Here is a 15,455-nt window from a genome sequence, read left to right on the forward strand (position 1 = left end):
GCATCAATTGTAACAGTGCACGAAAGAAACCCAGTCCTTTTCGTGCACTTTGCACAACCTTCTGCGATCTTTTTTTTCCTTTGATGTGCCGTTCATATAATGATACGACATGACTGAGAAGCCTCCGGGGCTGGGTTAGTCGCCGGTTCGAATAAGGGTCGCACTGCTTTGAGGGGTAGCGGCTTGAGTGATTCCTCCAAGAAGAATACACGAATTAGTATTAGTGGGCGGTCGTTTTTTTCATATCAAGTTTTCAGAAACAATGACATCTATGGCAATGATGACTATGTCGTTCTTCTGCTAAATGCGAGGTATCAATTTCGACCCATGGACGCTTTCTTGCTGTGATTTTGGTCTATGCTTAACCATATTAACCTGGAAACCTTCACCCCTGCACGTCCTTCACGGGTGAGCAAATAATTCGACATCAAAAGTCCCATCGTTACTATTACTACTACCTAAATGCAAAAAAAAATCGCAAGTGTGTGTCGTTTAAACCCTGGGGCGCTAACCGGGACAGGCTTCCGGGTGGCAGAAGTCTTCTTGCTCGGGCTCCCCCTGACACTGGCGACCTCCCCAGGCGGGCGCGGGGGAGTCACAGCTGCGCCTTCGCGTTCGGGTGCCCCCGCCACAGGACGCCGAGCAGGACGACCACTCAGACCAGGGACCCCAGCCGCCATGCACTGGGAACAGCGGGAGGAGGAGACGTCACTTCCCCTTACCTGAAGGGTCGCCAGCGAGAGTTTTCATACAGAGAACGCAGTGGTCAAGCAAATGACAAAAAAATGGGCGCGTGTTTTGGTGCGATTCGTGGGGAATTAGCGGATTACCTTGCACAAACTTGGAGAATAAACACCGAATGAAAGTGCATGATCGCGCCACTAAAATTAACGAAAAGAGGCGAAAGAAGAAACAGCAATGTAAAAAAAGGATCACTTTCGCTGTATACCTAAACAGGTTAAGCATGACATCAAGCGAATCCCTGCTGGCTTGCTGTAATTTCTAAGTAATGCAAGCGATATGAATTCATGCTTAATATAACCGGGCACAGAAAGTGAAAAGGACTCACCAGGCCAAACGATATCAAGATTGAAAATGCTAACTTACGGCTGCACAGGAGTCAGCCTCGAAAAAAGAGTTCTTGTTAACGAGTCGTTGCGTTAGTCCGGAGGGCCTAAATTGTGTGGAGGACCATGTGTACTATGGCTTCGGTGCGCGTCAAATTACCAGATATGTTCAAAAGTAATATACGGAGCTTGTTACACTACAGCACTCATCATATCACTTTGACGTGCGATACAAAAATTTCAGTGCATATATATATAGTTATCTGTGTGTCTGTTATGCATTTTAGCCAGCAGTGTGCGTCGAAGCATGCCTCAAGCGATGTTTGCAGCAACTTCTACGCGAGCGCTGCGCTCGCGTGCTCAGGATATGAGCGTGAAATCAGCCCCTACTTAACAATAAAGATCGCAGACGTAACGCCCTGTCCTCTAAATACTATAGCCATTACTTCTCCATAAGCATCCCAAATCGCAAGCGCCTTAAATATAGAATAGAGTTTCATACAATTCATAGTTTCATACTATACAGAGAAATGTGGCGCGAGTGTCGACAGAGGAGCTGCAAGCAGGGTGGCTCAGCCAGCATGGGAATGATGGCTAGTACACGGACTTGCCTAAACTTCGTCCTTCTGGCTTCAAACGGCTTCGTGAATTTGTATAAAGTCAATCGAATCCCGGCCACGGTGGCCGGATTTCGATGGGGGCGAAGTGCAAAAACACCGGTGTACTTAGATTTGGGTGCAGGTTAAAGAGCTCCAGGTGGTACAAATTACATAGCACTCTGTAACAAATAACTAAAGAAATATGATTAAAATTGTCCAACGACAGGATTCGAACACAGGACCTTTAGCACGGAATCCCGATATCTAAACCCTTACGCCACGGACGCCTGCACCGACAAGCGGTATAGAACGCCCTTATGAATTTCCCACGGGCAAGCCAACGCGTTGAGACACATGGCGTGTTTCGATGCGGCCACCTCGCCAGGCCGAATCGCTGCAGCTAGAAGCAATCGTGTGTGTTCGCATCGTCTTCTGCACGTCGAGAAGTATAGATTGCTCTCAAATTTAGGGCAGCGAAGGCAGATAAAGCGTAATAAAAGAAGCAACAAGAATGCCTGAAGACACAAGCACGAAGATCGGACAAATCCGTCAGTCAGTCAAATAACTTTATTTAAAGGCCCTGCGTTTGTGGGACGGGCAAATGGTCCCGCCTAGGTGACGGCCAGGAGCTCTTGAGCCCTGGCGGCTTCCTCGGCCCGCTGGACAGCCCAAAGTTGATCGTCAAGGGCAGAGCTGAGCAACACAGTCTCCCAGCGCACGTGGAGGCGATCGAGAGAGGCTGCATCCCCATTATTGTTTGTTATGCCTCGACATTCCCATAGCATATGTTCCAGATTGGCTCTAGAACCACAGTTTTTGCATTTATCTGTCTTGCACATGTCTGGGTAAATGAGATGTGAGATCGCCGGGTTCGGATAAGTTCTGGTCTGTAATTGCCGCCATTCGACAGACTGCTTTTTGCTGAGCTTTTGGTGAGGTGGTGGGAAAATGCACCTTTGCAATTTTTAGTGTTGTGTGATGTCATTAAATGTGGTCATACGATCCTTCCATTCCCACTCCTCTCCATCCTCGTTCTCAGGAGACGCTAAGGTGCCGGCCGTATTATCGGCCGTGACTCGGTCCGTAAGCCCCCGAGCCACGTCATGCGCCGTCTTATTATCATTGCTGTCTCCTGGTGAGGTGGAGGTGTGAGCAGGTGTCCATATTAAATAAACATCTTTTTCTTGACTTTTGGTACCTGCCATTAGGATTCGTAGTGCTTCAGGAGAGATTCGGCCATTAGAGAAATTTCGTACTGCCGCCTGAGAGTCACTGACTATTACGTCCGCTTCGGTCTGTGATAGTGCTAACGCAATAGGTATCTCCTCCGCAGTCTCGATGTTTACTGTGCTTGCCATAACGCATGTTTTGCACTTCTTTTCATGATGAATTACTACGGCTGTAAAGCCGCGCCTGTGCTTGTATCTAGCAGCGTCTACAAATACTGCGTCTTTACTATTCCCAAATTTCTTTTGTATGACCATTGCTCTGCTTTCTCTTCTGCCTTTATGGTACACGGGATGCATGTTCTTTGGTAATGGGGGAACGGTTATCGTATCCCTGACACAATTCGGGATGTCCACTTTGGTTCTGTTTTGAGTATGGTACTCAATACATAGTTTTTCTAGTATGTGTCTTCCTGTCTTGGTCTTGGAAAGGCGTTCGTACTGCGCTATCCGCTGCGCCTCTATGAGCTCATCTATTGTGTTGTGCAGGCCTAATTCTAATAGCCTGTTGGTACTAGTGCTGATTGGTAGTCCTACGGCTTGTTTATAAATTTTCCTAATGAGGCATTCTAATTTAATCTTTTCTGCAGCGTACAATCTAAGGTAGAGTACGACGTATACGATGCTGCTGATAACGAACGCCTGTACCAGTCTGATCATGTTTCCTTCCTTCATTCCACTGTGTCTATTGGCTATCCTTTTGATCAACCTCATAACTTGAGATACTGTCCCTTCCAACTTCCTAATGGTTTCTCCATTGTTGCTTTTTGCTTCAATGAGCAGTCCCAAAACTCTGACTTTATCAACCTTAGATATGGGTTTATCATCGGCAGTCTTCAATTCCATGTCCGTTTCTACATTGTCTGCCCCCCTGTAGCTGTTTGGTTTACGGCCCCTGCGAGTTGGCCGGTACAATAATAATTCCGATTTTTCCGCCGAGCAAACCAATCCGGTTCCCTCTAGGTATTGTTCGACTGTTTCAATCGCACTTTGGACTGTCTGTTCTATCTGCCCATCATTACCCTCCTTTACCCATAAGGTAATGTCATCGGCACATATAGTGTGGTTAAGGCCCTCAATTTCTTCTAGTTTCGCTGGTAATCCGAATAATGCCAGATTAAACAGCAACGGTGATATCACTGACCCCTGTGGTGTGCCGGCGCTACCAATCTCAATCTCTTCCGAGACGAGGTCTCCCACGGTGATCTTTGCCTTTCTGCCGGTTGGGAAGTCTCGAACATAATTGTATGGTATCCTTCCTAATCCTAGCTCTTCAAGGCTGCTGAGTATTGTCTGATGTGTTACACTGTCAAATGCTTTCTTTAAGTCTAAGCCGAAGATGGCTCTAGTGAATCTGCCTGGGTTGTCTATGATTTGGTGTTTAAGCTGGAGCATCGCATCCTGCATGGAAAGATTCCCTCTGAAACCCAGCATCGTGGAGGGAAATAGGTCCCTGTCCTCGAGATAGTTAGTTAGTCTCGCTAGGACTGCATGCTCCATCAGCTTTCCAACGCAAGATGTGAGAGATATAGGTCTCAGATTCTCCAGCTGTAAGCGCCTGCCTGGTTTAGGTATTAAGATGACGTGTGCCGTCTTCCATTGTTGTGGTATTTTGCCGGTTTTCCAGCATTCATTGATATATTCTGTCAATTTTGTTATAGACTCATCATCTAGGTTCCTGAGTATCTTATTTGTGATTCCGTCTGGTCCGGGTGCTGATTTAGTATTAAGTTTTTGCGAGGCTGCCCTTACTTCTGCTTCACCAATTTCCCTGTCAAGTTCGTTGTTTGCTACTCCTGTGTAGTCTGGGTGTATAACCGGTCTAGCCTGGGGGATATATTTCTCTTTAATCTCCTGTAGAAAGTCTTTGTCTGAACCTCCATAGGCATGAATTACCTTGTTAATATTTTGCTTGCATACCGCCTTAGTTTCCTCTGGGTGTAGCAGGTACCTGAGAAGGTTCCATGTCTTTGCTAGCCCTAATTGATTGTCCATGTTACTACATGTCTCCTCCCATTGCTGCTTACATAGCTGTCGTGCATGCTGCTCTATGTCTCTGTTTAATCTGGCTATCCTCCTTCTGATTGCCCGGTTGTGTCTCTGACTCCTCCGTCTCCTTTGCAACCCTTCCTTAGCCTCCCACATGTGCAGGAGCCTACTGTCTATGACTTCTAAGTGTGCTTCTGGTGGAACTATTTGTGTAGCCGCGGTTACGTCTTTCGTTAACTGTTCAGTCCAATCTGCGATGTTTTTAATTTCCACGCTGGTATTCTTTCTAATGTTCCGGAATTTATCCCAGTCGACAATTTTGAGCTTCTTGCCTTTGTGTTTGCGCGGTCCTGCCCTCACTGTTATTTCTATTATACTGTGGTCGCTACCCAGATCTTGCTGTGTATTTATCCACTGCGTGTCGCTTATGTTTTTTGTGAAAGTAAGGTCTGGCGTAGTGTCGACGCAAACACTGTTGCCTCTCCTGGTAGGAGTTGAAGGATCGGTTACGAGGGTTAGGCCCTCCTGTTGCGCGTCTAGCCAGAGGTTTCTGCCTTTGGGACTCTCGAATTTATAGCCCCATGCCACGTGTTGAGCATTAAAATCTCCTCCGATTACCACCGCACGATTACCCGCTATGGCGAGCGTTTTACGAAATAGTGTTCGGAATTTGTGTTTTTACACCGCGGGTTACTGTAAACGTTGAGGATAAAAAGGCTATCTGCTAATTTCCGTGTGGGTATAATCTCTATTAAGATATTGTCAATATCCTTTATTTCCGTATCGTGTTGCACGACCGTAAGGTTTCGCTTTACAAGAGTGGTTATGGCCTTCGTCTCTCCTTCGGCACCACTAAATGGTTTGTAGCCTGATAATTTTGCTATTCCGTGTGTTTCTTGTATCATTATGATATCTGGGCTTTCTTTGTTAATCAGATGCTCCTGTAGATTGAATCTTTTTCTGCGGTATCCCCTACAATTCCATTGCCAGATCCTGTATACATATTATGTATGTTAGTACCGGGGGTTTGATGTAGGGCTTGCCTGTAGTTTTGATGGGACCACCCCCACTGGATTGTGGTCCCCACGCCGCTATTCTTGTTTCTATATCCGCGATGCGGGTCACTATCGAATTAAGCTGCTGCTGTATTTGTTGCATGATTCTTGCGGACAAATCCGTGCACTGAATGAATTCCCGTGATGACTGAACGATCACATAGCCAGAGTTCCTTCTATTAAATAATGTAGGCAACTCTATGGAAAGAAAGAGCGAACAGCCCCTAAATATTCCTCAAGAGCCTCACGAACAAAAACATGACCATCGTGCTAAGAGTGTGCTCGTACCGCAATAGTACACGTGACCGCATCCGAGGAAATGATACTGCCTTGTCACGAAAGCTGTTTACTCTGGAAGATGACGCGCGTGCCCCGCAGTGGGTGCATTTTTTTTACCAGGACAGGAACTCTCGAAGCAGGCAACCACGTCACGCATCCGCCCTTCGCAGGATGACGACGAGTTGGCCGGTCCGTGCCAGGGCTGGCCGGAAGCGGCAGAGACGCACAGTCTTTCCTTGAGTCCTGGTCCGCAAGACGTACTGCACGGACCCCAGGGGCCCCACAGGGCCTCGTCCGGCTCCTCCACTGCAAACAAGTTTCGACGCATCTCCATATAACGAGCTTTCGGCATTTCACGCATAGCTGTGCCACGCGTTCAAGAATTACAGATAGATTGGAGGGAAACACAAGTTCTTCTGCATAGAAAAATTGAGGACACCGTGCCACACTTGCTGACAATACAAAAGGAGCGTCTATCTTTAGAATCAATACAAAATCGCCCGGCCAGAGTCATTGCTTCAGGGCACAGCCCTCAAAAAAGTGGTAATATGATTAAGTCATGTCCAAGACTCGAATCACTCGTATTACGCCGGGAAATGGCTGAGCTCGGCCTTTTCCACTTGCTTTACTACAACTTCCTACATCTACATGGAAACTTTTTATTCCACCACATCTCGTAGCATTTTAAACTCTTGCGGCCTCCAGCGCTTGTGTGGTTTAAAGTCTTCTTTTAACCAATATTTTTTACCCAGCGCCCTCCCAGAGTGGATCAGTTTACCAGACAGAATTGTCAACGAACGCATCTCCTAAAGTTTAAATAGCTGATTACGGAACTTCTCATAATCTAACTTATAAACGTCACCTTATACTGTGCATTTTTGCGATTAATGATTTATACCGGGTGTTTTTTTAGACTAAACAAAAGTTTTAACTATCGCCTATGGCATATAGCAGAATTCTAGTCCTTGAATGGAGACGCGGAAACGATTCATGTTCTTTGTCAGTGCCCACAATACAGTGTGCAGAGACAATCACTCTCAGTCGTGCTGAACCAGTTGGATGACCAGCCGTTATCGGAACAAACAATTCTGCAACATCGACGCGACTCAACATCGCATCAGAAGGCCGTGCAAGCGCTCCTGCGGTTCCTGAAGTCCACGCCTGTGTGAACGTCTGTGACTGGAACGCCTCCTTTGTTACCAATGCATGTGTTTTTTTTGTTTTTTTTCGCTCTCTCTCTCTCTTTGCACTGTCTCCAACCCCTTTATCCCCCACCCCAGTGTAGGGTAGCAAACCGGAAAATGACTTCTGGTTAACCTCCCTGCCTTTCCTCTCTTGCTTGCTCTCTCTCTCTCTCTAGTCCTTGAACTGGACTCCTCAAAGAGACGGAAATTACTTGCACAGCAAATCAAAATACATAATGGACTGAATAACAAGTATCACTAAATAAATTTTTCAATAATGATTTACGACAATTATTGCAATTTAGGAATTGCAACCGGCGAGTTTGCAAGCATATCCAATTATAGCGAATTCTGAGGATGGGTGCGGGTTTCGAGATATATGCGCCATGAAATAGCGGTAAAGATGCTCTGTTGTACCCCTTACTTTTATAACAAAATACCATTTTATGCATTGAAGCGCAAAATTACATGAAAAGTACATGTATTTCGTCATGCACTATGGCAATAAATATCTCGACAGTGGTGTCACCGTGAAAATTTGTTCCAAGAGGATGCACACCTTGCGAACTCACCGTGCTACAATTCGTAAATTGCGGTATATGCCATAAAGTAAATATCGAAAACGGTCATTAGTCAATTTTTTATATAGTCGATCATGTATTTTGATTTTTCGTACAAGTAATGTCTACCACTTCGAGTAATTCAGTTGAATGACTACGATTATGCTACCTGCCACAGGTGATTTTTAAAACTTCTGTATAGTTGAAACAAACAAAGCCCGTATTGGGACTTTTCGTACTGATTTGCTTTTGCGTTGTACTCAGTGGGCTTTTTAGTTAGGTTCTCAAAGGAATATACAGCCTGAGCTTTTACGAGAAATAAGTAACCAAGCTTTTGTTCTCTTCATTGTCTACTGCAACCCTACCTCGTATGTAATAAATACCCCGACAGGTGCCCTTAAGGAAAAAAATATAAACGATGATGACGACCTGCTGCAGAAGCACATCAGAACATGAAATCAATATCGCATAACCCGCCACGAGTAGTGGTCCCGTTCTTGCCGCATCAGATTTGTTCACGGAAGTTAAACAGTATTTACGAAGCTAAATATTTAAGAAATTCAGTATTTACGAAGCATGAGGTGTTCATACGGTGAGCGAAAACTGCTGCATGGAGAGTAGGCTAGTGTGACGAATATTGAACGTTCAGCTACATATTCGGGGCTATAACAGCACTATAATAAGCTTGGGAATTATGGGTTTATTTTTGTTATGCTGAAAGACGTTTACTTTTGAAAGAAAAAGAGTACCTTCATCTGCTCTACAGTAACAAAGGGAGCTCAGACGCAAATCACTCTTGAATAGGAAGTGGTCTTCTGAATTGATTGTGTGTTCCTCACAGCACGACGCGGAATTCAATGCTTTGTGTAACTCTGTCACAATGAAATTCAGGCCAACACCGCCCCATACAGAGGTATCTGTCCTATAGGCAGTGTCTGGTAATAGCGTTTCTTCTAAACACGCCCTCATGAAATTCAGGCCGACATCCATCAACTCTACATGAGCACTCTTGTCTCCACGGTGGAAACATTAGCTTTCTAACGATAATAACTGGTATATTGATATACTCATTTTGTCATACGCTCGGCTACACAGCAGCGTTCAGGGTGCTCTAAGTCTTTAGCGGTAAGTGCGCGTGTCGGCGAGTGCAATTCGGAACCGCGGTGTTTCGCTCATCTTACTCATGAAGTACGTTACTTGTGAAGTAGGCTCATAAAGTAAGTTATTCCGATCGCTCATGCAATCATGTCAGCTCTAAACTTGTAGGGCAGCATGTAACGGTAAAAAAAAAGCAAGGCATGAACTTGGGCCGCGTCAAGTCGAATGTGAACACAAAGGAACATGAGACGAACCCGGTAGACACGTAGCCTTCTCGCACGCCAGTGTCTCGAGCGCTTCTCCGACGCAGTCGTCTCCGCCGTTGCGCGGTGGCGGGGAGTCGCAGCGTCGAGTCCGGTTCCGGAGGCCGTTGCAGTTGCACTCGCCCCACTCCGACCACTCAGACCATTTGCCGTCCACTGCGCGCATAAGCGCTTAAGTTAAAAATTAAATTTGTTTAATTTTATAACCGTAAGACCTCTAATAGAAGGGGTATTACATAAAAGTGGGTACATATCGAGGTTATACAGATACATTAGTAAGTATACACAAGTGATGCAGGTGTAATAATGTTGAAAAATATTTAGCAGAGACACTTAATACTGTTTACATGTGGGAATGCGAAAGGATTATAGTGTTCGTAGACCTCGGCATGTCATGAGCGCGCTCATTTTATACATTCATCACATAGCACCACTTCTTCCCCAGTGGCTGCGCCGTCACGAGCCCCATGACGCACACACTAGGCCACACCTTTTATCAGCCAGATGGCTGCGACGTGACGTGTGCAATGACGCGCGCACTAGACACACCTTTAGTCAGACAGAACCATGGAACCATGAAAGAAAAAAAAACTGCCGTGGCGTCGGGGAAGCGTGCTCGTCTCACACACCGGAGGTCTGGGTTCGATCCCCACCCAGACCGAAATGCACCAAATTTTCTTGCGAAATTTTGTTTACGGGAACCTCCCTAACATAAGCGACGTCAATCGGAGCATTTTATGACGTGTTTTTACTCTTTGCCGCATCAGCCATTTTTGGTAGGATTTTTCGGTTACAGGAATGGATTTTCGCGTAATGGCGCATATAATGCTTTCGCATTAATATTATTATCCTGAAATTATTATTATTAGTTAGTAGAATATTAGCAGCGGCAATGGATCTGCAATGTTAAGGAGTGCCAGTGAAATGCCTGCAGGTATTGGCGGCGGCGAGATCGAGCGGAGTCGCCTTTAGGTGGACACTGGCTCAACTACACACAGTGTGGATGGCGCGTTGCATCATCTGCTAGCCACTAGGTGTTTACATTAGCGCGCAGTGCGTGCACATTCTCTGAAGACTGTTCCGAGGTTCTGGCACGTACCTAAATGCTGCGATTCATTTTTCGACAATGTACAGAAGCATTTGGCCTTGCAATGTAGTCTTAGCGCTTTAATAAGATCAGTGGCCGCACTAGTCTAGCGCGCGATATGTTATCATCGCACCTTTCATTCGCCACCATCATATCAATTTTGCTGCCGCTTTGTGCTTAAAGCCCACTAGAAAAAGCATTCTGCGTCCGTCTAAACGAACTAAATGATCTCAGCCAGACTGTTAGTAGCGATGTGTTGGTGCTTCCGCAATATTTATGATGCCATTAAACGTGAAGTGGTGTGCAAATCAGTCAGTCAAAAAAAGAGGGTCTCTTAAGCACGCATATCATATCGCGAGATACACTTGATCTTACTCGTATAAATGCATGGCCATCGCTCTGCGGTGAAGGGACAATACTATTTTGTGGTGCATGAGGTCCCCGAGCTGTCCCTTTATTGGCTATGTTTCAACACACGCCGTAGACGGCTAAGCGGACAGCGGTAATCTTAAGTCTCGTTCCAGTTCTGACGAAGACGTCAAAGAAGCTAGCTTTGCAAAGACAGCAAAAAAAATAAATTAAGGTGTTTTACGTGCAAAACCACAATCTAATTATATGGCGTGCCGTAGTAGGAGACTCCAGAATGATTTGGACCACCTGGGGTTCTTTAACGTGCACCTAAATCCAAGTACACGGGTGTTTCCGCATTTCGCCCTCATCGAAATGTGGCGGCCGTGGCCGGGATTGGAAGGCTTAAGTGCACCCGTACCTGAAACGCGTGAACACAGATTGGAGGAAGTGGTCAAGTGGCGAACCAAGTACAGGGCAATTGAAAGTGTGAAAGACAACCAAGAATAATAAAAAAGTAAGAGAAACATAAACACTGAATTGGGTACAAAGAATGGCAACAAAAAGGACCAGAGAGATGTAAAGAAGGAGAAGAAAGAAATTAGAAGGGAAATTCTGTGCGATAACACGAAGGGCCGTGCTTTTTGAGGGTCGAGCTGGTCGCGTATTATAAGGACAAGAACATACACGAGAAAATACTCACAACAAAATGAATTGTGTACGTATGCTGCAGCACAAATCTGGAGACCACTCAGCACATTGTAATTGAATGCGACCCAGTGTGTCCCGTGGTTAATGCACGCCTTCCAGAAGCGCTTGGATTTAAAGTGGACGGAAGCATGTACTGGTCAGCAGTCGAGATAAGCAGGAGGCGTTTAGAGTATTGGTGGGAAAAGAGCAGGGAAGAGATTGATGGCGACCGGATCCGTTACATGCATACGTTGCGGTACAAGGTAGATTTTTAAGGAAAAAAACCATTGAGGCAATGTATACAAAAATGCTAGAATGAAAAGCATGTATAGCAAACATGATTAACTGAAGCAGTCTAGGGGACTATTTGTCACGGCCCCGTTTCACAGGGGATACCGATAAATCATCATCCTTTCCATCGTCTCCCAGACGGTTTCAGAAACGTTCCATGACATGGGCTTGAAGTTGTCTTAGTTGTATCGTTAGCTGTTTACGTAGACTGCTTACGATGCTGGCCAGAATTGGAGCACACCCAACGTGTGGTTCCGATCACACTATGAAGAAATAATTTGCCGCGCAATTGAATTGAGGCACTGTATTACTTTGATTATCTGCTGCAAAGGAAAAACGAAAATTGCTGTAACATGGCAGTTGCTAGACGCAGTACGTAATAACACTGATTTTCTGGTGGCTATTACTATAGGCTTTTAAGTGTGACGTTGGTAGCTTCGCGTAAGGTGGCGGCCATAATTTTCTTAAATAAAGGATACCACAATATTTTGGCCCTTCACATAATTTAGACATTTCGCACCACTGTCTTGCACGCCACCATGCCAAGACATATTTGTGCTTAAATGCGATGTTTTCACTGTTACTGCAATAAATGTAGAGACGTTTGATGCAGCATGGCAACCATGCTAACACGCTATCACTCACAGTGACTAGCTTGTTTGCTGCACTTAGGAAGCGTTTTGCATTTCACGATGAAAAACAAAAACGCGGTGCGCACAAGTGGTGAGGTAGAATGCACATTAACAGTTAACAAAACAGGCTTAAAAACAAAAAGCCAGTGTAATGGCTGCCTTTTTGGCGTGCTGTGAAAATAAGTGGTAGCCAGCTAAAGTAGTTGCGCGGACATGTTCTTAACAGTGGTTGTGCTGACGGCAAGATGCTGGCGTTATACGAGGCATCTTCACTTCACAAAAACAACTTTCGACAAGGCATGGTGTGGGGTTTCGAGTTTTTCAGAACAGTGAAATATTTAACGGTATACGTGTAAAGAAAACCTCATACGTGGCTCATACACCCGAAATATAATTGAGCCTCTGAGTTGAGCTAACCTTCCTATGGTGGCGCAAGAAAGCCCTGATATTGACACGTGGGCATGAAGCGCACGTATTGCCGCTGTCCCTTCTGCGAGCAGATGTTAACGTGGTTTAAAGAGCGCATAAAGCGCAGGGAATAGTTAAGGAAATTAGTTTATCGTCTACAGACCCACAAAAGACACGCGATGCTCCTGTTCACTGGTTCGCGGTTACCTTGAAGGATGAGGCGAGCTTGAGCTGTGGCCGTGCCAAGCGCGTTGCTCGCCTGGCACCGGTAGAGGCCTTCGTCAGAGCCCTGTGCCCGCAAAATGTGCAGTGTTCCATTGGGCGAGGCGCTTGTTTGGACGGCGTCCTGCCCTACCCTGAACCAGGCATACGTGGGCGCTGGCAGTCCACTGGCGGCGCACTTAAGCGTCGCAGCTTCGTTCTCAATTGCAACGACATCGGCGGGTGGCTCGTCGAACGAAGGTGGCGTGAGGACAGACAGGGTGAGGTTGGCCTGGGCCATGCCAAACTTGTTGCTCGCCAAGCAATGATATTCCCCAGCGTCGCCGGCCTGCGATAATGCCAGAGAGGGACGCGCTTTGTTAAACACGCACTTTAAGCTGGAGCACGTTGACTCGGTTTGAAAGGGGGATACATTCTGGCAGAGCCCAACTCAAGATGACTGTTGAGGTTAATGTAATTAGCATTCAAGCAATGTAGGAACGTAGCGTGTTGCTAAAGACACCTTTATTTACAATCTGCAGTGCTGATTCTCATATTTCCCTTCCTTGATGAGAAAAACTGCATTCGTCATGTTTATAATGCACCATACCGATCCCACACCGCTCAACTTTTTATCAGTGCCACAGTAATCAGTATACACAACTCGTATAAATACAGATTGAGCGTGAAGTTCAAAACAGAGATAAGAGAAAACCTCAGTAGTCTACAAATTATTGCAAATTTGGAAAATAAATTACCATGCTACCCAACTAGATATGCAGAAAGCTGGTTAGTTCATACTCCTCCTCTTAATACCGGACAACAGCGTTTATCTTACACGTTACCCTGTCTTTTGAATGCCTACGAATTAAATGGCTTTGATTTATTTTCTTGTTCTTATCGAAATTTCCGCATTATGTACAATGCGTAATTTTGCATACTTCATTTCGCTGTGATTTCATGCGGTTCCGTGGTTTGTATGTCAATAGAACGTGTTTTTGTTCAAAACACCGTCATCACCCTGTTTGTTACATTTCATTTACTGTGACAATTTTTTGTATACTTTTATGTGTTGATATGCTGCTTTTGCCAAAATAAACAAATCAGGGGCTGTGGGCTGGTCAAGCTGCATGTGAGCTGCTTTTTTCCCTCCGTCCTCCCATCTAATATGTATGATGGCAAATAAAGTTATTATTATTATTTAGTTAAATGCGACATACGCTGTATCCGTGATTGGACGATTTTGATTGACATTAGCTTGCCAGGGTCGGCCATGACCATAAAGACATGAATACGACTATATGATGACGACGTGGCGACGAAGGGCGCGTTCTATCGCCATTACGTCTTTATCATGCCGCCATGGTCATGGCCGACGACGAAGTAATGACGTCGATGGGACGATGAAGGCGGTATGGTGACAATGGGATGACGATTCTTGAATGGTATCGATGGCACAACGATGACAGCGTGACATGGCGGCATGATGATAATGGGAGGACGAGTGTATGACGAACACGGGGTGAAAACGACGGTGTGACGAGAATCGTATGACGAAGGGGGAGTGACGGCAACAGAACGACCACGACAGCATCACGACAATGGTATGAGGACGACTGTATGATGACTACGCAACGACGACGATGGGGCATGACAACAAAGACACAATCAAGATTGAATGAGAGCATAATTACGTCCGATACACTGAGAAGGAACCAGGTCGATTGTGTATGATGAAGGCGGTGCAACAGCGACTGCATGACGACAGCTGGATGCCCATCTTCATCACTTCCTTATGTGATGACAATGGTACGACGACAGCATGATGACTGTCAAATGACGAAGCTGGAATATGACGACGACGAAACGACCACGACAGCATCATGACCACGAACATGTACCCAGTGACCCAAGTTAGTAAGAAATTTTAGTCACTAGGTCAGCATAAGAGGCTAGACAGACAGACTCGGAGTGTCTGAAGTAGGCAAGGACTGCGAATTGCCTTCAAAGTGTAGAGCGTGCCTCTGAGGGGGGGGGGGGGTTCCATTCCTTGATGTGACGCCTCAAGCACGGTCGGTTTGTCAAGCATGGCGCGTAATCGATCACGAGGCAAACGACTGATCAGCAGCCTCAATTCGAAAGATTTCGGAACTTTTCGCATATTCATTTTTATCGTCTATCGTAGGTTAGGCGCTGACTGCACATCCTGCACGTTTCCGTTATTTACACCCTGCGCTTATGTTCATCGCATTTTTTGCTCGACATAGCTTATGCACGTCAGTGGGTCATTGAAGGCAGGCTTCCTTAACCAGACGAGGCGAGAATTCTGGATTGTGTCATGAGCTCCAATAATACGGGCACTATAACTTAGAAGCGATCCTCTCGTGCTCTCCTAGTTCTCAAATCTCCCACTAGTTGCCTCGTGAAACTGAAGTACCCGCCGCGGTGGCCCAGTCAGCTATGGCGTTGCGCTGCTGA

At 45.8% G+C, this 15,455-nt stretch overlaps 1 protein-coding gene across 1 annotated transcript in view; it reads right to left on the reverse strand.

The window, feature by feature from the left end:
• LOC125942325 (hemicentin-1-like) overlaps positions 1 to 15,455 on the reverse strand; it is a 55,005-nt gene that overhangs the window by 27,423 nt on the left and 12,127 nt on the right. Inside the window, exons 3-6 of the mRNA XM_049660482.1 lie at positions 12,984 to 13,326; positions 9,312 to 9,476; positions 6,333 to 6,521; positions 513 to 683 (exon numbers count right to left, since the gene is read on the reverse strand). Of these exons, the coding sequence (XP_049516439.1) occupies positions 513 to 683; positions 6,333 to 6,521; positions 9,312 to 9,476; positions 12,984 to 13,326 (868 nt within the window). The remainder of the gene's footprint in view (positions 1 to 512; positions 684 to 6,332; positions 6,522 to 9,311; positions 9,477 to 12,983; positions 13,327 to 15,455) is intronic.

This window comes from Dermacentor silvarum, chromosome 1 (assembly GCF_013339745.2).
Source record: "Dermacentor silvarum isolate Dsil-2018 chromosome 1, BIME_Dsil_1.4, whole genome shotgun sequence".
NCBI classification, from domain to species: Eukaryota; Metazoa; Arthropoda; class Arachnida; order Ixodida; family Ixodidae; genus Dermacentor; species Dermacentor silvarum.